We start from the raw sequence: 24,979 nt of genomic DNA on the forward strand, positions 1-24,979 counted from the left end.
CAAAGGTCAAGTGCATTAAAATTCTTACAGCTTCCATGTAGTAGTAATTGTTAGATGGCAGAACCTCAGAATATCAAAGCCTATTTTTAAAAATCTTGCCATATGAGACATAGTATCAGGAACAAAGCAGCTCATTCCTTTTATTAATAAAAGAGCCTCGTGTTATTTCTGCAGGAATTTCTCTCCCTTAAAGTCATGGCATTAAGATGTTCAACGCCTTGTTATCCGTGGAATTAACGTTCGGAATATCACACAAATGCACTAACAGCAAACTCACGCTAAAACCTTGCTTTGGCTGTCACCATCCTATCCAAACAACGAGAATCAAAGCACCAAACATTTTGACATTATTTCTGGGAGAGGGGTGGCTGAAGCTCTCAGGACAAAGAGGTTTTCTTCTGGATCCCGTTTGTTTCCTTAGCCAGCCAGACTGGGACACACGTCGCCAAGGCGGGACGAGATCCCTGCAGCGGGAGCTGCAGGAACCATTCCTCCCCTTGCTCACACACGCGGGGCAGAGGAAGCCCCTCGGGCAGGGCAGCCCATGCTCCCGGGCAGGCAGAGCACAGCACGGCCATGCCCGGGGGCTCCGGGGACTCCGAGCGCTCCCGCCCCCGACCGGGATCGCAGCTCCCGGGAAGGAGCCCGGCCCCGCCCCCTGGCCGAGCCCCGCCCACCGGCACGCCCCGGGAGGGGCGTGTCCTCCGCAAAGCCACGCCCCCAAAACGCAGCGCCCCTCAGGCTGCCGCGCACGCGCCCTCCCCGTGCGGCGGCCGAGCCCCGCCCCGCTCTTTGTTTACCCCGCGTGGCGCCGCGCGCCGGCCGATGGCGTCAGCGCGCCCGGCCCCGCCCCCAGCCCGGCGGCCACGGCGGCGGCGCCCCGGGAGCTGCCGCGTCCCTCCGCTGTCCCCGGGCCCGCCCCGCCGCCCCGCCGCCCCGCCGCCCCGCCGCCCCGCGCCGCTCGCCGGTACGCGCCGTCCGCAGGCACGCGCTGTTGGCCGCCCGGCAGCCGGCGGGCGTATGTTCCCCTGCGGGGTCGGCGCGCCGGCGGTGAGCGCGGGCGAGCATGGCCGCGCCCGGGTCGGAGAAGAGCAGCAAGAAGAAGACGGAGAAGAAGCTCGCCGCCCGCGAGGAGGCCAAGCTGCTCGCCTCCTTCATGGGCGTCATGAACGCCATGCGCAAGCAGGTACGGGCGGCGCTCGCCGGGGCCCGTGCTGCCCTGAGGGCCGGTCCCGCTCCATGCCGAGCTCCCGTGGGTTTCCCGGCTCTAGGGCCCGGCGCCGCAGGTCTCCGGAGCCGCGCAGCGAGAGCCGCGAGTTCCGCATTCGTTTGCCGGCTCTGGGTGCGCGCCGGAGGCAGAAGGCGCCGCGGATCTGGTTTTCCTTACCTGATAACGCCTTGCGTGGGGCCGGGCAGGAGTGAGGCTGTGAATGATGGATGGCCCGGTGTCTCCGGTTAGAACATTCACGGAGCCCTTTTCGAACCGAGCCCTGAGGGCTGTGGAAAGGCGCTAATGCTGGTTTTTTGACCAGAAACTCTTCTCTGAACAAATTGACTGTGTACCCTGTGAGCAGTGCAACTGCAGCGGGAGGAGAGGGATGAGTAGAACCATGGTTTGGTTTCACAAGCGGCATTTTTGTCTTGAATACCTCTGGCCATCGCACTAGGAAGCCAGTGGCACTGTAGGAGTTTGGTGGCTTCATCCGGCCTCAAATTGTGAAACTCTTGGGCTGATCAGCTTCCATGGTCAATAGTTTAATGAGTATTATAGGTGACTCCTCTGTTTACCAATAGAGCAAGAGCGGTAACCAAAATCGCCGTCATACAAGTGCATTTCATTTGAGCTGTCCAAACTGAAACAAATACTCATAAATAAAAAACATTGAACTAATGGTACAAGAGCAGAAGGATGATACATGTAACTCTTTGCATATGAAGAAATCTTTCTTCTCAGAGAAGGATCTAGACTGGTTGTGGAACTTTGTTTAAAAACAGTGATGTGCAGCCAGAGTTAAAGCTGACTCTGAAGCCAGATGACGCTGTAGGGCCTTCACACCTTGCACTGGCATGTGCTGTATCTTCTAGGGTTTAATTGCTTGTCCTCCAGTGTTAGTCTTGCCAGAGTCCAGCTTTTAATGCTGTCTGTACCAGCAGTCTAGGTCCTGACCTGACAAGTATTGGTGTTGGTTCTGCTTTTCTAGCACTTAAGCCCTGTTCTTTTCTCAGTAATAGACAGTCAGTTTTGTTGTCTGCATAAACCATTTCATGCAACTAAGCTCTTATGTATTAAAAACTAAGTTTTTTGCAATTATTTCAGGTAGTAGACTAAAGATTTAAGGCCTGTGATCTATGTTTTTATGTAGGCTTTGTTTCTGATCTAAAAATGTAAACATTTTCCAAGGTGTGGCTGAATTCATAACTTGATTCCTCAGTGTTTAGTTCATACCTCTGTCATTGTTTAAAAGGATATGCCAGATGCTCTTATGATTTGTAAGTAGATATTGTCCTCCTGTAGATATACTGCAGTCCCCAGCACTGAAATTCACAGTGCTTTACCATATCCCTGTTCCAGTGTGTGGTACCACGTTGTTCTGTGTAAGTGCCTCATCTTGCAATATAGTGGAGTGCCAGCTTTCATGAGCCACTCGAAACAAGGAGGGAGAGGGTCAGGATTAAGTCCTGTGAAATTTGTGTGTACTTCCGATTCAGATTCCAGAATCTGTTATGCCCAGGGAGTAGCAGCTCTTAATTTTGCCTGCAGACTTTTCATCTGACCCCAGATGAGCTTTACATATCCCACAGAGTGCTGACTGGTCCAGAAATTTTTGCAGATTTCCTGAAACTCATGCTTCTTTTAGGAGTTGTTTGTAAGAGGAGCTCAAGTATTACTGAGGGATTAGGGGGAGGTGTGGTTATACAGGATAAATTTGGGAAGTCAGCAGTAGCCAGAGGAAAACACACTAGTTTCAGCTCATTAGTTGTGCTAAAGTTGTGAGAGGATTTGTAGTCAGCTTTTTCCTTTTGTATTTTGGTAAGTCGTGAACTATGCTGTAGTTACAAAACCTGAATATGAGTTAAAATTTCCCTATGATGAAAATGTCAAGGTAAACATGCAGCTCTAGGTATTTAGCTCATTAGGTAATCCTGTAGGAATCTGGGCTGATGGGAACTTACAGCTCATTTTAAGGAGGCTGCTTGTTGTGTGAGGTGGGTTGAAGAGGAATCCTCCGTGAGTATAGGAATTTAGAGTAAACTGTGGACATACCTGCCCTCAGTACAGGTGAGATGTTGGGGCCAAGTGTGTTTAGTGCTTAGAGGACTTGATGCTTGTCTCCAGCATTGATGAACCACATCCTTGTGGGTTTTCCAGAGCCATTGGACAGTGTGTGCATAAATGATTTATTGCAACATTGGAGCTCAGTGGAGGTCAGCCAAGAATGAAGTCATTGGGAATGAAGCTGGGATAGAGCTGCAAGGTGTTGCTGAACCTGTTATTTAGAAGGTGAAGTGCCCTGCAGAAGCTGACACTTGGGTGTGTCCTTTGGTTAGCACCAGTCACCTGTTGCATCATGGAGGTGACCCAGTGACAACAGTGGGTCCTTCTGGAAGGAAGTGCAAAAATCCTCAGAAGAGCATTAGTTGAAATGGAACCATCACACTCAGAAACATCCCAGGGAAGGAAGTTAAAATGATAGTCTGTTTGGGTTGGCAAATGCACCCAGAGCAGCCTTAGAAGATCTGAGGTGTTTCAAATGCTGAGCTGAGGAATTTGAAGTGTCTTAGAAATGCAGTGTGGAGCTCAAGCAACAGCTGCAAGTCTTGGCAAAGCTTCGCCACAGGATTTTATGGTATCTTGTACTGCTGGTTTCCAATGCTTGTTTCGAACCAGAAATGTTTGAAATTTCAGCTTTTAAAGGATTTCCTTTGAAACTTTTCCAGAACGATCGCTTTTTTTGCTGTTGTTTCAGTCGTATATGGTTTAAAGCTACAAAGGAAGCTATATGTCACCCGCATCTAACTTCCATTTAGATAATATTTTTGAAAGTATTATTTATATTTTGTCCAATATGTGCTTTTCAGTGACCTGTTAAAAAAAAATAGAACCAGTCATGTTTAAAGGAATTGTAAATATGGGTTATCAGCTCTAGATAATATTGTCTCCATGTGGAAAACACTGTCACAGTTCTAAGCAAGTATATATTTCCCACAGTATAAATGTTCTTTTCTGGGGCTGGCCTGGGGGTGGGTGTACGTAGAGGTTTTTGAAAGCTGTTCCATGAACTTAAGGTAATAGTCCAAAATGATTTCCTGTTTTTTGAGAAAGCAGTGCTGCTCAGTTTTTCTTTCTTAATACATAGTTATAAATTACTGTAGTATGATATGCATTTATTTCACTCAATATGTTCTTAGAAGAGATAGCATTTCAGAATCTATTCAAATGATGTGTTTTCCCCCCAATCTCTCCTGACAGCTTTTATAAATTATGTTGCTTTCCCTTCTCCTTTTAGAGCATGACAATTCACATGCAGAGGAGAAACTAGCTGCCTACATATAAACAGCAAATAAATGAGAAATTATGTTTTGTTTGGAAACTAGTTGCTCATCAGGGGTGACCAGTCAAACCCTTCCACAGAAATGGTATTTTTTTATAACTTTCTTTAAAATGCTCCATTGAATGCTTTAAACTCATTCATCACTTTGACTCCAGTTGGGAAGTAGGATGGCAGTCTTCAGATATGAGATTCCCGTGAATTTTTTTGAAAATCAGCAGCAGAGTAAAGGAGAGCCACTGGTAGATGAAAAGCAGTGCAGCCCCTCCTAGATGTAGGCAGAGCCTACATTATTGTAGGCTGGTGTAAAACCTATAGGAAATACTTTGATCGGAGTTCATGTTATTTGTGACCATCCTGTACAAATTCATGGGTAAACTGATGTTTGCTTGTTCTCCGGGCTACTGAACTTTGACTTCCAGAAAATGTTTTTATCACATAATGCTCTTGAGTGATGTGTTTTACAAAAAGCAATTAATTTCCATAAGCTGTTTTCAAAGAAATATTGTTGAAATATTTTCCAAAATGCTGATTTTTGTCTTTTTTTCCCTTTGATTCAGAAAACTCTTTGTGATGTCATTCTTATGGTTCAAGAAAGAAAGATCCCAGCTCACCGTGTTGTGCTTGCTTCAGCCAGTCATTTTTTTAACTTGATGTTTACTAGTAAGTCTTTTGCAAATTGATTAATATTAAACTTTCATGATGATATCCTGTTAAATTTGTCTGTCAACCTGTTTATCTTATGAAAGTGATTTATTTGAGGTACAAGCATAAGTGAAGATGTCTCATTTTGTGTCCTTCCATTCACCTCTGTTCATCCTTCCCCTCATTTTTCCTTCAACTCCCTTTTGATCAAGTCAAGTGTTACTTCATATATAAGCTCTCTGAATTAATAACTAGGGCCTATACAGTGTATTAGAGTTTATGTCCCTTGCTTAACCTGAAAATTGGAATTTTATTGTTCCATTACAGAATTTGTCTGCCATCAGGCATTTCTGCATATAAACTGGGCTTTCAGAGGTTAAGAGACATGGTTTAGTGGCTGGAGTGGATGATCTTTAGAGATCTTTTCCAGCCTTAATTCTGTAATTCTTTCATTAATGCTGTCTTTAAAACTTCAGTTATGTAGTATCTTTTGTATACCTTACCCATGAATTGTGAAATTACTGTAAAATCAAAGTTGAGTGGAATTAAAATAGCCGTTCCAGTGGTCAGTGGTAACCATCTGTGGGCAAGCCTAGCGCTGTGTCTGGATGTGGGGAGCTCGGAGCTGTCTCCATTGTTATCAGCTTGAATGTGGAAATGGCTTTTGACAGTGGTAATGCTAACATGGCAGTCTGGCTGCAGTCAACAATGTCTAGATATTTTTTTCCTTAACACAGTTTATCATAATTTAGATAATACAAGGATGTACTTACACCAGTTATCTTGTTTGTTCCACTGCCTCCTTTCCTGACTTGTATTAGCAATCCTGGGTAAACAACAATCAACTCTGAGCAGTTTTTAGCAGGTTACCACTTTGTATAATTGCTTTATTTTCTACTGTTTGTAAAACATACAATAACTAGAGTGACTTCTTGATTAAAAGTTTGTCTTTTAATCTGTTTGCAGCAAATATGATTGAATCCAAGTCCTTTGAAGTGGAGCTAAAAGATGCAGAGCCTGACATTATTGAACAGCTCGTGGAATTTGCTTATACTGCAAGGTAGTTTTGTTATTTAAAGCTCATGCTTTTCTAGGAAGCCTGCCAATTTTAAATTATAAAAACTTAAAATGTGTTTATGATTCATCAGTTTTGTTACCATTAAAATTCTTTCTTTGTTTAAAGCCTGATGTGACTAGACCGTCTATCCTTCTTCCCTCTTCCTTTCTCTTTAACCAGTAGGAAGCCCTGCAGACTAAAGGAAACGGTATTTTTCTCCAGAAAGCAATTCAAAGCACTTCAAGCTTTTGACTTCAGTGTTGGAGTCAAATGATGTTTCCCATGGTTCTGTAATTCAGGTCCTTATTGATGTCAGCAGGGTCTGTCTTTATGGCCATAGTAGCTGTGGCACAGAACCATTTCCAGGAGTTATGCCTTCATCTCAAAACAGGCAGGGTGGATAACTCTTCTGTGAAGGTGTTTCTCCCCTATGTCAGCTTGTCCCTGTGTTTGGGTTTTTTTGTGGGCTTTTTTTCCTCTTCCAACCCCGCCCCCCAACAGAGCTCTTGCAGATGGCTAGGGTTGTAAACAGTACTTAATCAGCTTTAATCCGACCTACGGATGGCAGGCCTTTTGTCTAATGGGGTTAACTCTCAGTAGGGAGGCTTTCTCCTTTCTTTTGAGAGCCAGCTTCTTGTATAGTCCCTCAGTGGTAGGAGATGGTCTGTGTCATCAGCCCATCCCAGCCACATGGTTGCCTGCCCTGATAGCCAAGGACTGTGGCTTCCATAACTTCTCTCGAAGCACTGCAAAACTGGTTGTTCTGCTTATGCACTTTGGGCAAATCAGCCAGACCAGACCTGACAGAGTTTAAACAGATTTTGCTGACACCCGTTTGGAAATTGAAAATGGTCATTAAAAAGGTTCTGATTTTTTTACCTTCTGTGAAAGTGGTTAATCACACAACTCATAGCAGTAGTATAGCACTGCAGAGGACCTGTGTTAAAGGCTTATTCTTCAGATCCCAGGGCTGGTTATTCTTTACCCTGCCTGGGTAAAGTAGATCAAACAAAAGCAGTTTGGAAAGATCTTGAAGGGTGTGTCCTTGGATTGTACGTGAAAGATTCTTGGGTAAATAGGAAGGAAATAATTTTGCCATTTATGTGAATTTGTGTAAGTTGCTTTTTTTATTGTCATAACTTACTTAATTTTGGTGATGCTAATTTTACACCTTCTGTTTTGCAGAATCTCAGTTAACAGCAATAATGTCCAGTCTTTACTAGATGCAGCAAACCAGTATCAGATTGAACCTGTGAAAAAAATGTGTGTGGACTTTTTAAAAGAACAAGTTGATGCTTCCAATTGTCTTGGTAAGAGAGGTAGACTTAAATTTGCTATTTATTTTTTACCTTTGCTGTATTGTCTGTCTGTGGATAGCCATAACACTTGGCTAAATCCAGGCATGTAAAAATAATTTTTCTTTGAATCTGAATTGTTGCCCCTTGTCACAGGGTCTGCTGACTGTGCAAGATCTCATCCAGCTTGGTAGGATGCTGGAGCTTCTTGTTTGTTAGAGAGCTGCATGTGTTTTGTGAGGTAGAGCTTTCAGTTGTTACTGTACTTGCAGACAGAATTTTACGTATTTAACTTTTTCAAAACTAGCATATCTTTTACAAGTATAAACAGAGTAAGTTTAGGCTACTTTTGGTTTTATTCACTTTTTATTTTGACTGAAAGCAATGAATGTTATCTGGGCAGATTTGATATCATGTTCTGTAGCTCTAATGCGGACTGGGTGTTACAGAAAAAGTAAACAAAAATAGAAGTACATACCTTTTCATGCTTAAGACTTGGTGCACTTTATATAATGAGAAATTTAAGAGAAACTTTTTTAGCGTTTTGTTGTCATTGTTAGGTAATTCCAGTAACATCTCAATCATATTACAGATGTTTATAGCAGCAATGGAAATGTTTTGCAGAGTATATCTGAATTACAGTGACTCAGCTGACACTTCAGTGCTGTACAGCTGCAGCTGTGAAACAGCTGCTGAAAGAAAGGCACAACCTAAGGAAAATACCACTTAGGCTTGCTTTGAGGCAAATTTCTGCACTTTGGCTTCTGTTAGATGGAAAATTAATTATGGTCTCTAACACTTCCATGTTTTGTTGCTAATTTATTGCAAAGAGATGAAAACAATTTTTGCTTAAGGCATTTTCTGTAAATTGAAGCATGTTTTGTGCAGCCTCATAAGCAAGTACACAGTTCATTTTAAAAAAAGTATTTGAAAGAAACCATGGCTTAATTTGAATCTTGAAATTTTGTCATATATGTGGATTTTATCTTTCTAGTTTGCATTTTACTACTCTGAGCAGCTCAGACTAATTGCAACTCGTATGTTAGTGAGTTGCTCCTACCCCAGGTGCCATTTCCTTTGAGAAGGAAGACTGTGGCATGATGAGAAGTTGCTGCTGAAAAGCTCTGTGCTTAGGTTTTTAATGGCAAAGTTGGCAGTGGTGCTTCTCAGCTGCTGTTTATACCTTTATGCCAACCTTCTGTCCTTCCAGCAATATCAGCTTGACTTTGTTGATCTGCAGCTGACTGTCCTAGATCTATAGAAAGATCCCAGGTCATCATGACTCTTGAAGGAAACTGGGCTTGGTTGGTGGCTGATGGTACATGAGCAGGTCAGGAGAGGTTGTAAAACATGGATCCAGTTTCCCAAGCTGTTCTGGTTAGGCGTGGTTAGTGTGGCTTGGCTCAGACTTGGTTAAGGTGCTGTTGTCTGCTTTGTAATTGGGAAAGTGAGGAAATAGTGCTGGAGAGACAGTTAATACAGCAAGTGTTGCAGGTCTGACTCTCCAATTAGTTAAGTGGGAATAGGGATCAGCAGCTTGCCCCTGACTTAGTTTGCCTTGAATTGCAGATGAGTTATGATAGCATGTGTTTTAATGGGGGGGGAGGGGGTAAAGGCATGGTAATAAATATTAAACTAAAATTGTAAATATCACTGAAATTACAGTAATTGTATTTTGTTTTAATATATTAAAGGTAATTGCAGTTCAAGTTTAAAAGGGTTTTTTTCTTAATTTTCTTTCATAGGCATAAGTGTGCTAGCAGAATGCCTAGACTGCCCAGAACTGAAAGCCACTGCAGATGACTTCATCCATCAGCATTTCACTGAGGTTTACAAGACAGATGAGTTTCTTCAGCTTGATGTTAAGCGTGTGACACATCTCCTGAACCAAGATACATTGACAGTGAGGGCAGAAGACCAGGTGAGATCCCTGTTTCATAGCAGCTAAAAGCATTGAACTTAACTATCTTTTTTTAATCAAGAACTGGCTTCAGGTAGTCAAGTATCTCACTGATGTTCCTAGAGGATATGATGCACATAGTGCTTGCTAAATTGTGGAGTAAAAGGTGCATCCTAACTTGGCCAAAACCAAATATTAATAAATATTCACATTTCAAGTGTAGTTTATAGATGTGTTGCTTCAGCAAAGTTGGAAGAAAAGTCACAGAGGGAATAAACAGTTTCCTTTGTCAAGGAAGCCTTTGTAGGGCTTCTGATTCAACAGTACATGAGCTAAATTGTTTGTTTTTTAGTGGTTGCTTCTAGACTGGGACTTATGTGCTTTTGGTGAAAGTGGACCGCTTCAAAGTGATGAGCAAACTGCACCTTAATGGATGCACATTTCTACATGAGTATAGCCTAGCCTGTTCCAGAGAGGCGTTTGTGACGGAAACATATATATATATATATACATACACACATAAGCCTGGGGAACTGACGGTCTTGGAAGTAAGATGAGTAAAACACTGAAAACTACACACATTGTCAGTGGTGGATTGCTGGAAGACCCTTATTTAGGGACTGGACATAAATTTTAGGTGGCTGAAAGGAGCCTGGAGTTCACTCCATTAAAATTTGTAACCTGTGGCAGAAATTACATCCATAGCTGTCCCATTTGGAATGTTTGATTCAGCTTATCAGCTTAGAGCACAGCCCAGAATGATTATTTGCCATTTTGTTCTTCCTACTGCAGGAAAATAGGAAGCATGTAGGTGTCTACACTGCAGCCCAGACAGGTGGTTGTAGCAGTTGAGTGGTAGTTGTAGCTGCTGGGCACTTGTAGCTTCTTAGTCAAAGCTGTTGAAAAGAAATTGAAATCTTATCTCTGTAGCTCTGCTGTTCTGGTGTTTGAATTAGGTAATTTAAGTTTGTGTGGGTATGGCATCATGAGTTGACTGATACCTTTGAAGTGCAGCAGAGGGATGCTGTAGCTGAGATGTTGTGTATATCCTCTTGGAAACAGATGGTTTTCTGACTGCAAAGTCTCCATTGACATTGACCTCCAACCAGTAGAAGAATTGATTTGAAGCACTAAGGTTTAGTTATTTGTCTTACTGTATGGTGATGTAACTTACAAAAATAAGAATTAGTGTATCAGGTGATTGAATATGGTAGTTGGTTTGTTACAGGTATAAAATATGAGTAGTGTCACAGTTCAGCGTGCTGGGAAAAGTTCAGATCATGGGGTAACATTCTCAGAGCTGGAGGTGTTGTTTGGCTTGCAGCCAAAATAACACTTAGTATTTACATTCTTGAAGTTCAATTGGTAAGGTAGGATGGCGTGCTTTAACCTGGCAGCAGTGGTAGAAATGTTATATATTCAGCATGGCATCATTAAAATTCCTTTAGGAAATTGATAGTGTGCAGTAGGAAGCTACAAAAGTTTGACAGTTGCACTACAGGAATGGCATTTCTCAGGAGTACTGCTAGAAAGTTGACATTATACTCTAACTTTTGTTTTGGTGTGGAGCATAGTTACATTTGGCAAAAAGGGAAGGTCGCATTAAGTGCTGTCTGTCCTATACAATGTTCATGTTCAAGTCATTCTGTTGAATTTCCTTAGCTGATGGAATTGAGCCTTTACTTATTTTCTTCGCTCTCCCACATTGCCTGGTAATTTTGCAGAGTTATAGCTGGGGTGGTCTAGTAGTCCTGAATAATTCTTCCATGAAGTGGCTTTCCATGTCATATCTTTGTCTCTCAGCACCAGTCACTGTGGCCAGTTTCAGCTACAGGTGTAGGCACTGCCTGTGCTATTGCTTACAGTGAGGTTGTCCTGCCACTTCAGAGTCAGTGCTACTGAATAAGCGTGCTGTGTCTGACAGCAGCATGGAAGTGTCAAAATATACATGAAATCCTGGGTTTTTTTTATATCTTCCTGACCTGGTGTCCCATTATAAATAGAGCAGATTTCTTGATTATCTCCCCTGTTCTACCTTCCCTGGCCCCTAAGAATACCCATTATCTTTTTCTGTGAGGAGGAGAAAAAGAGGAGATGCTCTGGTAAATTTACAGTAGTTTGCAGATAAAAACTTTGATTTAAGTGGTCCCCTAACACACAACAGTAGCAATGTATTTGGATACCCAACATGATGATTTATTCAGAGAACCAGTTTATCACCTCAGGAGACTATATCAAGTAGGAATGACTTCATTTCTATTAAAGCATTGCTGATGTTATGGCACAGAACTTGAAGAGTATTAGATTTGACCTGGTACAGGAGTTACCCACATAAATGTGAATTGCAGATTCATGTTTTCCATTTGGAGGGAAAAAAGTTAAACAGCAGAAGTAGTAGGCTTTTGAATTTTGTAGATGAGATTTATTCAGTGGTTGTGCATTTGTTTTACTTATCTGAGCATTGTCTTTTTTGGGCTTGGTTGACTTTTGTTGTAGGGTTTTTTTGGTTGGTTTTTTTTTTTTTAAAGATGGCAATGGCATCCCCATATAATGAAATGCTAGTACAGGTTAACCTCCAGCAGGCATTAGAATCAGTTCATAGCACTAAGGTTCTGTTACTTGTCATGCTGTGTGGTGATGTACCTTATCCCTTTCTCTCCTTTTCTCTTGTTTAAGGTTTATGATGCAGCAGTCAGATGGCTGAAGTATGATGAGTCAAATCGCCAGCCGTACATGGTTGATATTCTTGCCAAAGTCCGATTTCCTCTAATATCAAAGAACTTCTTAAGTAAAACTGTTCAGGCTGAACCACTTATTCAGGATAACCCAGAATGCCTTAAAATGGTGATCAGTAAGTTGACCTCTAGCTGAAATCTTTATGATGTTCTATATGATTTTAAAAATGCTTCAAAAATTTTTGAAAATTGTTTGCTTTAAAATGCTCTAACATTTTCACATTAAATCCATTGTGTTTCCTCTAGAATGCTGTGTTCAGTTGAAGATGGATTAGCAGATTATTTAAATAAAACTCATCTTGTGTAACAGTATGACTTTCATTTGTTTTCTCCTAGCAAATGGCATGAACTCCATGAGAAGTAATGGAATGGAGATTTTGTCAATGACTCCTTAGGGTAATTGAAAGTTAGTCTGCCTTTGTGACAGGCTTGTAACTTCAATATTGTTCATGTTCGTATGTGCATAAATAAAAGAAATATGTCAACATTTTGAATAGTTTAAAGCTTTCCTAAGCAAATTATAATTTTAAGTGTGTGTTTTATTGGTTTTATCTATTATATACTGACCATTGATTCTACAATGATTGATCATACATTTGCACTCTCAGGGTGCAGATGAAACAGGAAACAAGCTTCTCTTTTGTTTTTAGACACCATTTGTAAAATTTTATCATGTAAGAAAGGAAAAATAATTTCAGTAGCAGTTAACTAGTTGGCTTCAATTTAGTGTAGATCTAAAAATCAGTACACAACTGTTTTCCTTCAGACTCAATGAACAGGATTCAAATTAACCTGAATGTTGGTAAGTATCTGCTGACATTTGACATCAGAGTCATGCTTCTTGGGTTACACCAAGAAGGTGTCATTGTATAGGAAGTACTTTGTATACATTGTATAGGAAGTAAGGGTTTTTGTCTGGCTTTGCTGACTTGTAATGCCACCAGTATTTTTGTTTGGGCTTGCTTCCTTTTGACTGTTTCAATGCAACAATCTTAATTGCTTGTTAATACTGGATAAATGAGCCAATTAATCCATTAGTACATAACATGAGTCTGTATCTGTCCTGTGTTCACATGGAGCAGCCAGTTTGGAATAGAGTATAAATCTGGGTGTATGCTCCCACCCTCACATGCTGCTGTGCATTCTTCCATTTTGAATCAAAGCTATATGGATGTAATGTACAAACTTCATTTTCCCCTTTTTCTTCCTTTCCAGCTTTCCCCCATCCCTGCCTCTGAAACCTCTCTATCCATGTATGAGCTACACTGGATCTGCAACAGTTGTTGTCTTCCTTGCAGGTGGGATGCGGTACCACCTCCTTTCCCCGGAAGACCGAGAAGAGTTAGTGGAAGGAACCCGACCAAGAAGAAAAAAACATGATTATCGCATTGCTTTGTTTGGAGGCTCTCAGCCCCAGTCCTGCAGATATTTTAATCCCAAGGTAATCGTTACCTCAGAATGCATTAAGATTCACTGTTTGTAATCTTACCTGTTTTCTCTGCTGGTGATATTAACTAAGACATAATGGTCTACAAAATGGTCTTAGGAAGGAAATATTCCCTCCCTCCTGGGTATACGATGGGAGGAATATGGTTAATTAAGTATTTTTAAGTCTATGTACCTAGATGTAATACTCCATTTTGAACAGAATGATTGTGTTTGTTTCTTAGCAATATTAGATATGGAGAGCTGATCAATCTGTCTGAGTTGAGCATTGATTGGTATGTGCATTTCTCAGCTGCAAATAAAGAAAAGGTCACTAAACATCACACAATTGGTTAGGAATATATGAAAGTCTGTATGCATGTGCATGTATTTAGGTGTTTAGCCATTAACTCAAAGCAGGTTTTTTAGTACGTGTTAATTTACTGGCTTGTATGTTAGTGTAGAACCCAATTTTTATTGGGGTTTTTTAGTGCATTTATTATAAATATGCATCCACTTCTAAATCCCAATGGTTCATAGTTTTGTTGGTTCTTAAAAGTATATAAGGAGAAGAATGGGGAGCCAAGTATTACATAGAGTGGGTTTTTACAACAAAAAAACTTAGAGATGATCAATTTAGAGCAAGCAAGTTATGCCTGAAATTTGTTCCCATGTTTCTTGAATAAAATCCAGTCACAGGAATGGTGTATATTTCAGCTATGCAGATTAAAGGGTCTAAAAACATCAACTACATGCAGAAGGATTACCCATACCCTGTTTTACTAGGCAAGCACATACAGTAATACAGAGCAAATTTGCTATGTAAATATCAGGGCTCTCATAAGTTATGAGATCCCATGCATGTAATATTTTGTTGAAGCATATTAAATGCTTGTTAAAATTTCAAACAATTTTGTGTGCTGTGTGAACTTCATAGTCAATGTAAGCCTATCAAATCTAATTTTGAATGAATGAGCCTTTGGAATGTGTTTTGAACTTTTCTTTCACATTCCTTTTGTAAGATAAAATTCAAGCCACCTTCTCTGAGTGCCACTCAAGTCGGGGTGGGGAGGGGGGGGAACCCCAAACCTACCAGTTTTGCTGACTTAGCTTGAGAGAGACTTAATATGTATTCCTATTGGGAATTCAAAATTCTTAACTAATGACTGCCTTTTTCCCTTACACACGTACTCAAGATAAGCAGCACTTCAGCTGGCAGTAAGGAGGTGAGGGGTACAGACCAGATAATTCTCTCCTTTCCAAGATCTAAGTTTGGGAAGCCTTTGGTCAGGGCATTTGTAACTTTTCAAGCAGTTGCATGGATTTGACAAATCTGTTTTGTAGACAAGAAGTAATATCTGTGAAAGTCTACATAAAGCATAGGATAAAAGAGCTTTACCTTTCATAGACTGCTTGTCCAGATATAGCACCAAAAAATAACTGAATTTGGAAGAAATTTTGAAGAATTGCCTCTTAATCAAGACTTACGGCCTTGCATGTGGCATAAGGAGTGGGGGGAGAATGGGGCAGGAAAATTTTAGAAGTGGGTAATTGGAGAGCTTTATTCTAACAAGCATGTGTTTCTTCAATGTTTTCCTAGTGCTTTTATGCTTTCTTGGATACTCTTAGCTAGCCTGTCATGTCTTGAACAGCTTTTACTTAATTTCCAACTCTGAAGCTTTTTAACAGTCCTTTTCTGGATGTTTTGCTTGAGTATTTGATTTTGATCTTTAAACTTGGACAATAATTTATTAAATGCGACAAACCAAGGATCCATAACCCCTGCTGAATTACCATTTAACTCACTTTATTTGGTCTCATCAAAAGATGATGGGAGAGTCACAGAACAGAGAATTAAGCTTGTGTATGTACTTTTACAAGGTTGAACCTTGGGAAAAATTGGAATTTTGCTCATCTTTTGAACTGATCGAATAGTGACTTAGTCCCTCACTTCTGATATTAATCAAAATCAGAAATTTAATTAGATTGTTACAAGTCATGTAAACAATTCAAAACAGAGGTTAAATTTTTTCCTCAGAATATTTTCTTAGTTGCAATATGAGTTTCCATAGCTGTTATATGATAAAACTAGTGCGAAAATTTTAATTTTCACTGGTTCCTTTGCACACAAAATTAGTCTCTAATGCTGATAGTCATTTTCTTGTTGTTAGAAGGGTTCCTTAAAATAAGACTGGATTGGATACTGTGTTTTATTTGTTGAGAATGTTAGCAGTGTTATTTTAAGACTATAATTGTTCTCTTTGTTGCACTGTAACTGGTATTTCTATTGATGCATGTCCTTCATCAAGAAAACAAAATGATGCCACAGGACAGATGCAGATGGGCATAACACTTGTGGAGCAGTCTGGCACTAATTTGAGTAGACATGCATGATTTCAGAATACTACTAGAAATCCTAGATGTTCTGTTAACAGTTGTGGGAAGCATTTTCTTGTTGAATTTTTCACAGAATTTAAAAAAAATCCCTAGGTTGGGAATAAAATACTTGTTGTTTTATTTTATGAACTGTCAGTACAGAATTTATATACGATTGAGATTTTGTGTCAGCAATATGCTTATTCTTTTGAAGTTACTATCTCTAGTGGCCAGAAATGGTTGGAAGTTCTAAATTCTCAGCAGTGCAAAATTCAACAATGGCAAATAACAAGTAACAGATCCCTGGCAATGCTATTTCTTGATGATCAACGAAACCAGCATACCTTTTATGAGGAGATAGAGCTGTAGTCAGTAAGCTGTTAGTGGGGAGGTTGCCCACAGTGGGCCTGTCTGCTGGTTTTTATGACAAACTTGGAAGAAGAATCAATTGAAAACGAGGAAAAGTCTTTAAGAAAATGAGGTATTTTTTCATAGGGCCCATAATTGTGTGTGCCATTATTGTCACAGGGTCTTGAGGCTCTCAGGAGTTCAGGTAGTTTTAATAAGTGATTCAATAAATTGATGAAAGAGAAAAAGGTATAGCTTTTGGCTCTGGTGTCCTGTATTGAACTTGATGAAAACAGAGATCAGCAGGGAAAGAGTCCCCATATACTTACTGTATACTTGTCCGTCTTTCCGTACTCAGTCCCTGAGAACGGAGACTTGCACTGCCCAGGGCTGTGTGGATCTTTACTGTGGTGTAAAGCAACACTTCTGCATAATTCTGAAATATGTTAAATTCAAAAATTGAAATAATTCTATGTGGTACAGACTAACATCGAAGAGCATTGCAAGAGGATGACCTAAATTGCCTCCTGCTGAAAGAGGAGGATACTGCTGAGTATGCTCAAGTTATGGCTTTTCATTTGATAAAGGTACGGATGAAATGGATACATGAATGGAAGCCATAAAAGTGGGTCAGGTCACAGCCCTTTATAACAGTAAAGGAAAACAAAGGGATATTTTGTAAAATTGCCAGAAGTTTGAGCTAGAAAGTAATGTTGATCTTACACAATGCACTGAGACATTTTCTTAAGATTTATGCAGCTATTTATTTTGCCATGCTGTAGTATGGCTTTCCTTTCTAGGATGCCCCAGGACCTGTTTCTCACCATAAAGGGCCACATGCAGCTGACAGCTCTTCTTGATATGGGGGATGCTACAAGAAAAGATTGTAAGATGTTCTGGACTATAACATGCTCTGCCTCTCTTTCTTTGAACCCCCATGTAGGAGTCGCTGTTCTTCCTCATTGACCAAGGTGTTTGAAGTATGTCCTTGCTAAGAAAATGTAATGATGTAACGTCTTGTGTGAACCATTACAGTGAAGGTCATTCAGCAGGTTGAGGTAGACCTTTTTGAGGTGGCACAGATAACAGTTAAGGTCCCATACTTTCCTGTTCAGTATAGGATTCAAGCTATGCTCATGGAATATGTGAGATGCTATTACTCAAGAAGTGTTTCTTGTGCTGTATGCTATCCTGGTCTGCCATCAGTTGTTGAGTTTGGTGTTTTTAAGGCTTTGGGCATTACTGCTCATATTTGATACTTGCTGATTTTGCCAATCTATGCAAAATCAGTTTCTAGGTATCATAACTGCCAGTATTTGTGATGGAGCATTACCCTATTTCTCATGCTATCAACTGTGGATAGCTATAGAACGTTTGTGTTTTGTAAATTCTGTAAATAAGCTTCTAGTTGTCATGGTAATAAAGTATGTATCAGAGCTTTTTTACTGAGTTGCTTGTCAATTTGGGTATTATCTTCTTTTTCCGTTGTCTTTGTTTGGTACATTCTGTATTTTATTATTTTTAGAAAGAATGTGTTACTATATGTAAGATGTCTTCTTCCATTGCTATAAAAGAAAATGCAATCCTACTTTTTTGGTTACATGCATTGTTTCTAACATGATAGCAGCAGGAGGTCAACTGTGTTGGAAAAAACACCAATACAGTTTTTCAGGGAAGCTGTACTGGGTGCACACAGGGAATGTGGAAATAGAATTTCTTAATGTCATGGTTCATTGCAGCTAACTATGTCTGTGTCTAAGAGAATTTTTCAAGAGTACGCCTGAGGAGTATTCTTCAATAAACAGTGTTCTTGTTTGTTTTGAAAAGGAACTTAAAACTGACCATATCTAAATCTCTATGAAAAGCTCTGTTTGAAAACACTCACTGTACAGGTAAGTGTTATAATCTATTAGACATTACTTGTTCTTTGTAATGCAGGATTACAGCTGGACAGACATCCGATGTCCCTTTGAAAAGCGCAGGGATGCAGCTTGTGTCTTCTGGGACAACGTAGTTTATATTTTGGGTGGTTCCCAGCTCTTCCCTATAAAGCGAATGGACTGCTACAATGTGGTGAAGGATAGCTGGTATTCCAAGCTAGGACCTCCAACACCTCGAGATAGCCTTGCAGCCTGTGCTGCTGAGGGCAAAATTTATACATCTGGTGGTTCAGAAGTGGGTAAGACACTAAAAATCTTTAAAACAAACAAAAAAGCACAAAGAAAGATGGCTGGAAATTTTTCTGGTTTTTTGCATGATTTTGTTGACAAGAAACTGCACGTTGCCATGTTAGCCTAATGAGTTTATTTCCCCATATTTAGGATTTTATCCCCCTTTGCCCAGTCCAACAACCTATTTCTGTTGTGTTTTGAAAGTGATTTCACTGATTGAAAGGAATAATATTTACATTAACTGGAGTAAAAAAGTACACTGCCACTCTTAAGTTAAATAGGGACAAGATTGGGTGGAGCTGTGAGCAACCTGATCTAGTGAAAGGTATCCCTGTCCATGGCAGAGGGATTGGAAATAGATGATTTTTCAGGTCCCTTCCAATCCAAACCATTCTATGATGGTGTGATTCAATGAAATATATTTTGTGAGTCCCACTCTTATCTTTCTTCTATAAATCTACAAAATTCAGTGTAATTTAAAATTTTCTGGAATGTGTGACCAGAATAACTGCATTTAGGCAATGGCCTTCCTTTTATACAGCATATCTTGGGCCTAATGAGGTCTTTTAGCGTGGGGGGGTGGGGGGAGTGGTAAAGAAATCTTTTACACTGACTGCTTTTGGTGGTGAAATTGTACTTGGTCCTGTAAAGGAATTTGTCCAATTTTTCTGTCAAGTGACAGAAGTTACCTTCTGTTATTTTGTTATTCTGTTGGCTTGCTTCCACAAATGGAGAAATAAATCTTCCTTTAGATGTTATTATTCAGCATAGTAAAGAAAAAAAATAACAAAAGACTATTGGGATTTTTTCTCTCACCTAAAAGCCTGGAAGGTGACTTATGCTGTGGTGTTGCAGGAACATTTTATTTTGTCTAAATGTTACACATCATCAACAACCCAAAGAATGAAATGCAGGCATGATATAGCCATAAAAATAATTATGGTATTAAAGCTATGTTCTGGGGAATAAAAACAAATGGGAAAAAATCAAGAAGGAAGATCCTTTTGAGGTCTGCCTTGCTGCAGAGGGAGGTGAACAGAGGAAAAAATTTTCATGATCACTGCTTAACATAGATAAGTCACTTAGTGGAGGTTATAACATTTAGGCCATGTTTTCTGACCTCTAATATTAAGAAGTTTAATGTAGCAGCAGAATAAGCAGTTCCCAGCTGCCACCTCGTGTGGTGAATGTGAAATAGCACCTTTCCCATTACTCAAAATAGGCTTGACTAAGGCCACATTGGGCAGCTTGGAATGCTACATCATCTCATAAATCTTCACAGTTTCCCATGTTTCAATTCATGGCAAATAACATAAAAGTTTTTGATTGTGCAGTATATTTTCTAATTCATGGTAAATAGTTAATACAACTATAGTTGAAGTTTTAATGTAGCAGTTTTCTTACAAATACACCCTCACATCACTGCAGTTTCACTTTGCTTTCCATAAGTGTTAATCAAGACAGAATACTAAAAGCTAAACATAAATAATGGAGTATAATTTGCCTGTCCTTTTTCTTCAGAATTCAGTGAATATGAAATTCTGTCTCTCCTGAATCTAGTATTTTCTAATTTGAAGCAGGCAATTACGTTGAAAGCATTAATCTGATAAAATGCTGCAGTATGTTTAGCTGTAAAGAGATCTAAAAATTGCATGTTTTATCCATCAATTGAAGAGGTTGGATAACTGTGCCAGTCCATTACAGACAATATGGCTCATTTCCCCTTCTTGAATTGATGGGAGTCCTGTTCTGTTTGCAATAACTAGTGGAGTTTGGAAGCTGAACATGAAGATTCTTCCACTCTTGTTTCAGTGCAGGCAAAATACTTAACATTATACTGAAAATGAAAGCTTCTATCTGTTTAAAACAAACAAACAAAAAAAAGACGGGTCTGCTAGATTTTCCATGGATGGGAATTTCTACAACTTCAAAGCAATAAGAATGTCTGTTTACATCAAAGAAAAAAATGTCCCACTCTATACAGTTTTTGGTGATACTGAGAGTGTCAGGGTAGAAGTGAACAAATGCACACATTATAGGGGAGTGTGTTTATAGGAGTAATTTTTGGTCTGGAAACACAGCATCTTGTTGAAGGTTCAAATCCTCACCTGGTAGTAAGTGCTGCTAGTGTGACATGCTTAATTTTTAGAAGTAGAAAGCCAAAGTAAAATAGACACAAGAAAACACACTTTTAACTGTTCTAGGTGAATATATCTTTTGAAACAAAGGGAAGAAGGATGTGGTTCTGTTCTGAGAAAGTTGTATTCAGCCTTCCCTGCCTTGGCTATGATTTGGTCTCTTACCTGAGCCTGAGTTTTGAGCCCACATCTATCTTCTTTAGAAAAATTACTTTTGATTTCAGTAATAGTTATCTTGGCTTTGGAGGGAAGAGTACACAGACCCTTCACTTCTAGGCAATAAGTATCTGCCAGTCCTCAGGAAGAAAGTAAATTGGGCAGAGATAGCTGTTTTGCGGTTGCTGATAATTCCAGGAGTATGTTATGGCATAAACTATCAAATTACAAAGGCAACAAGTGTTCTGGATATTGGACAAGTCACATTTTTTAGAGGAAAAAGACTCATGAACCTGTAGTGTGAGTTTGCAAAGCTGGTTTCATCTTCACATCTGAAAGTTCAATATATTTCCAAGTAGAAAGAGTAGCATGAGCTGATGACAATGGGATGGGTAATTTATATACGGCGCTGTTTAGTATTTATTCCCCTCCAAGAAAAAAAGCACACAACTTTTTTCTTATTGTTTTTAAACACAAATATCAATTTCATAAACTTACTTGCATATTTTGGAACAAAACAATCAAAATAATTACAAGCATGTGCTTTCTGAGTAATCCCAAATTTAAAGCTGGTTAATTCTACTTTTGGAGGCAGGAAAGCTGCTTTCCCTTTTCCACTAACAAAGCATCAATTTGATAATTGCTGTTAGACTCTTCTCTTGAAAGACAACCACAAAGATTAATGCCACTTTGGTGGGTTTCTATTTTTTTTTAAGGCAATTCTGCACTGTATTTATTTGAGTGCTATGACACGAGAACAGAGAGCTGGCACACAAAGCCCAGCATGCTGACTCAGCGCTGCAGCCATGGGATGGTGGAGGCGAATGGGCTCATTTATGTATGCGGAGGCAGCCTGGGAAACAATGTTTCCGGAAGAGTCCTGAATTCTTGTGAAGTTTATGACCCAGCCACAGAAACGTAAGTGTTGTTTTAAGTCAGGTTGGCTTTGTGTGCTAGCTCTGTAAATGACTGAAGTGTAGATGACTACAGGAAAAACTCTGGTAAGGAATTTTCCCTGAGTCAGCATTAAGAAATCAGTTACTTGTAGTTCTACTTGAAAGATGTTTTTTCTTAAGCAGCTTTCTTTGAAATTTTATTTTCCTACTGATAGGTTATACTTACTTTCTATGAACCAGATGGTGATTTGTCCTTTTTTGTTTGATTTGTTTTCCCCAGGTGGACTGAACTGTGTCCAATGATTGAAGCCAGAAAGAATCATGGCCTGGTGTTTGTAAAGGACAAAATATTTGCTGTGGGTGGACAAAATAGTTTAGGTACTTTAATTCTATTAATTCTCTGTCTGGTCACACAAGGTTTCGTGGGGTTGTTTTCTCTTTTGGAATTAATTCATTCCACTCTGTTCAGCTGAAAAGCTTTGAGCAGCACCATCAAGCATGTCGTCTTGTTGTCACATCAGTGTTGCCGTCTTCCTTTCACCTCCCCACTTAACTGTTTCTTATTTTTCAAATTATTTTACTAATGATAGTCAAGTTCAGTTATGCACCCCTACTGTAGCCCAGTTCTGAAGTAGTTAATATGGCTAAACCAGGCATCTAAGAAGTTTGGGGTTTTTTGGGGGAGGGGGCTTTTTTAAAAATTACTCATATGTTTTCAGAGATTTTAGCATTATTTTGAGAGACAGATAAAGGTGTAGCCACTATTTTAGGAACTTTAGTCTAAAGACTTAAATCTAGTCCGGTATTGTAAAATGGTGAAAATGTGAGACCTCTTTTGACTGCTCTAACTTTGAAATATGATTTACTATCAGGGCCAGGTCAATTATGATCTGCCTGTCTCCTTGTCCTTAAAACTAGTGGAATAATACTTTATGAGAAGAATTGAATTATAATTGCACAGGGTTTCTGAAATGCTTTTCAAAATGGAAAATTCTCATTTATGAGTTTTTTTTAATCACTATTTATGGTAAGTGGAATTCTTCATTTCAGATGAATGCTATCTTAGAATATAGCTTGATTTTTAATTGGCTACTGAAACTATTCCATTGTGATTGATTCCTAATGTAAAAATAATAGATACATTTATTGCACAAACACTTCATCAATCCATAATCTGCCATCTTGCAAAATATAAGTATATTCACTGAATGCTCCTCTTAGAAGTGTTAAAATTGTTCTTACTGTAATAAAATGAGGATGAGTTATGTCTGGGTTGGAAAACTCATATCTATGAATAGGATAGAGAGATTTCTTAATCTCTCAGATCTAATAATTCAGTCCTGGAAATGAAAACTGAGTTAAATAGGGACAGCAGCATGTTTGTAGCTATTGTCAAGTGTAATTACTAGCATATTTTCTGAATAAGTAAATCTTAGTCACAAAATCTACTCTTCTCTAATAACTTCTGGTTCCTTTGGCCCTTTTCAATGAGACTTAAGCTTTTACACTTCAAAGATTTTAGTATCATCATGATGAGAGACCTCCTCTATCAGTAAATTGCCAGTTTTGGTAAAAGTACCCATGAGCCCTCTAGAATGAAATGCCATTGCTATAGGGACATTTCAGGTGATTCATGAGTTTTAGTCACTAACCCCAAATCCATCAGAAATTCAGCACTGAAAGTTCTTCTTTTCATGAAGTAACATGTTGGAATCTGTAGAAAGCATCTAGTGTGAATTTGTGATAATACATCTTATTTTCTATCTACTTTTACTGTTCTCTGGTTTTGTATTTATACAAGGATAAGCTGCTAGTTTAGAAATTGGGTGTATTTTCAGATTTGCTTTTAAGTGGAGGGTTTTTGAAACCTTGAAAATAAAGACTTCAGTTTGCATGCTCTAGTGCAGTCCATAAAGTGCAACATAATAAGCAGTTATCTATCTCATTGCTTTGCAGGTGGCCTTGATAATGTAGAATATTACGATATCAAGATGAATGAATGGAAGATGGTGTCTCCAATGCCATGGAAAGGTGTAACAGTGAAGTGTGCTGCTGTGGGATCTATAGTCTATGTCCTGGCTGGTTTTCAGGGTGTTGGTCGCTTGGGGCACATTCTTGAATATAACACTGAAACAGACAAGTGGATAGCCAACTCCAAAGTCCGTGCTTTCCCAGTGACAAGTTGTTTAATCTGTGTTGTAGACACTTGTGGGGCAAATGAAGAAACTCTAGATATCTGAAGACTGTAGGAGATGCTGAGGCATTCTTCAAGGACTTGGGAAAAGATGGTTATTGGTGCTTTGCTTCCATGTTTTACTGAATCATATTAAATTTAGTAACAGGAAAAAGAATGAGATACAGTCTTTCAATATATATTTGTATATACAGCATATTGTAAAATGTGGATTTTGTCATGCCCATTTTCTTGTCTGTTTTAAAGAGATGGGGATGCGTTTTGAGAATCCACTTACCTAGGTGATACCACGTGGCATCTTCTTTTTAAAGGACTGTGAGTGTGGCCTTGTCAGAGACCCAATCCAAATATTTAGACTGCATCTCAAGCATTTGATAAAGAAAAAATTCTGGTTAAATGACATTTTACCAAGATCAGTTGCAGAGACGTTTCCTTTAATGAAGGTGAGTATATACAGCTTGGATCATAAGAAAGACGAGCAATTTTTTCTCCTTCATACCTACCTGCATGACCTGCAGAAATCTTACTGGGATGAAATGAAAATATTTTCTCAGGAAAGACCAAGGACTGCTGTCTAATAAAGATTCCCAATGTTTCAACAGCTCCCTAGGTCATGATAGCTGCCCTCTTCCAGTGAGTTTCTTCCATCATTTGCATGACTGCTTATCAGTTTTTTAAGGTTAGAGAGGCCATACATAAAAATTAGAGAAACACTTTGATGGTCTCTTTGGCATTTTGTGAAGCCTTCACAGAAAGACTTTTTGATTTTATTTTTTTTAATTACACTGAGGTAGGGAATGGTGGGGCAAGTCGACGACAATTGTGCACTATAATTAGCAAGTTGGAAACTTGGAAAGAAATTTCAGTCTATCTTCCCAGGCATCAGATTGTACATACTGTAGATGCCAAACCATTAACAAACATGGGAACAGGAATGAGAAAAACAAAGTCAATACAACAGATATATTGATTTTCTTCTTGAAAATGACTGTTTTTAAAATGGCATGAACCAAGTAATTAAAGATACTTTACAGAAGTCTTCAGAAGTTGCGCATGGTTATTCATCTCTGGTTTAGAAGCACAGAGTTCTGTA

General features: G+C 39.4%; 1 protein-coding gene across 1 annotated transcript; it reads left to right on the forward strand.

The window, feature by feature from the left end:
- Positions 1-931: 931 nt before the first annotated feature.
- Positions 932-24,922, forward strand: KLHL7 (kelch like family member 7). The gene is made up of 11 exons (XM_002191841.6): positions 932-1,186; positions 5,111-5,213; positions 6,162-6,255; positions 7,438-7,562; positions 9,293-9,468; positions 12,124-12,298; positions 13,481-13,623; positions 18,270-18,510; positions 21,513-21,714; positions 21,973-22,070; positions 23,649-24,922. Exons 1-11 carry the CDS (start codon positions 1,067-1,069, stop codon positions 23,930-23,932), a joined length of 1,761 nt encoding a protein of 586 aa, XP_002191877.1. The 5' UTR covers positions 932-1,066; the 3' UTR covers positions 23,933-24,922.
- Positions 24,923-24,979: the final 57 nt, after the last annotated feature.

Source organism: Taeniopygia guttata, chromosome 2, assembly GCF_048771995.1.
Source record: "Taeniopygia guttata chromosome 2, bTaeGut7.mat, whole genome shotgun sequence".
NCBI classification, from domain to species: Eukaryota; Metazoa; Chordata; class Aves; order Passeriformes; family Estrildidae; genus Taeniopygia; species Taeniopygia guttata.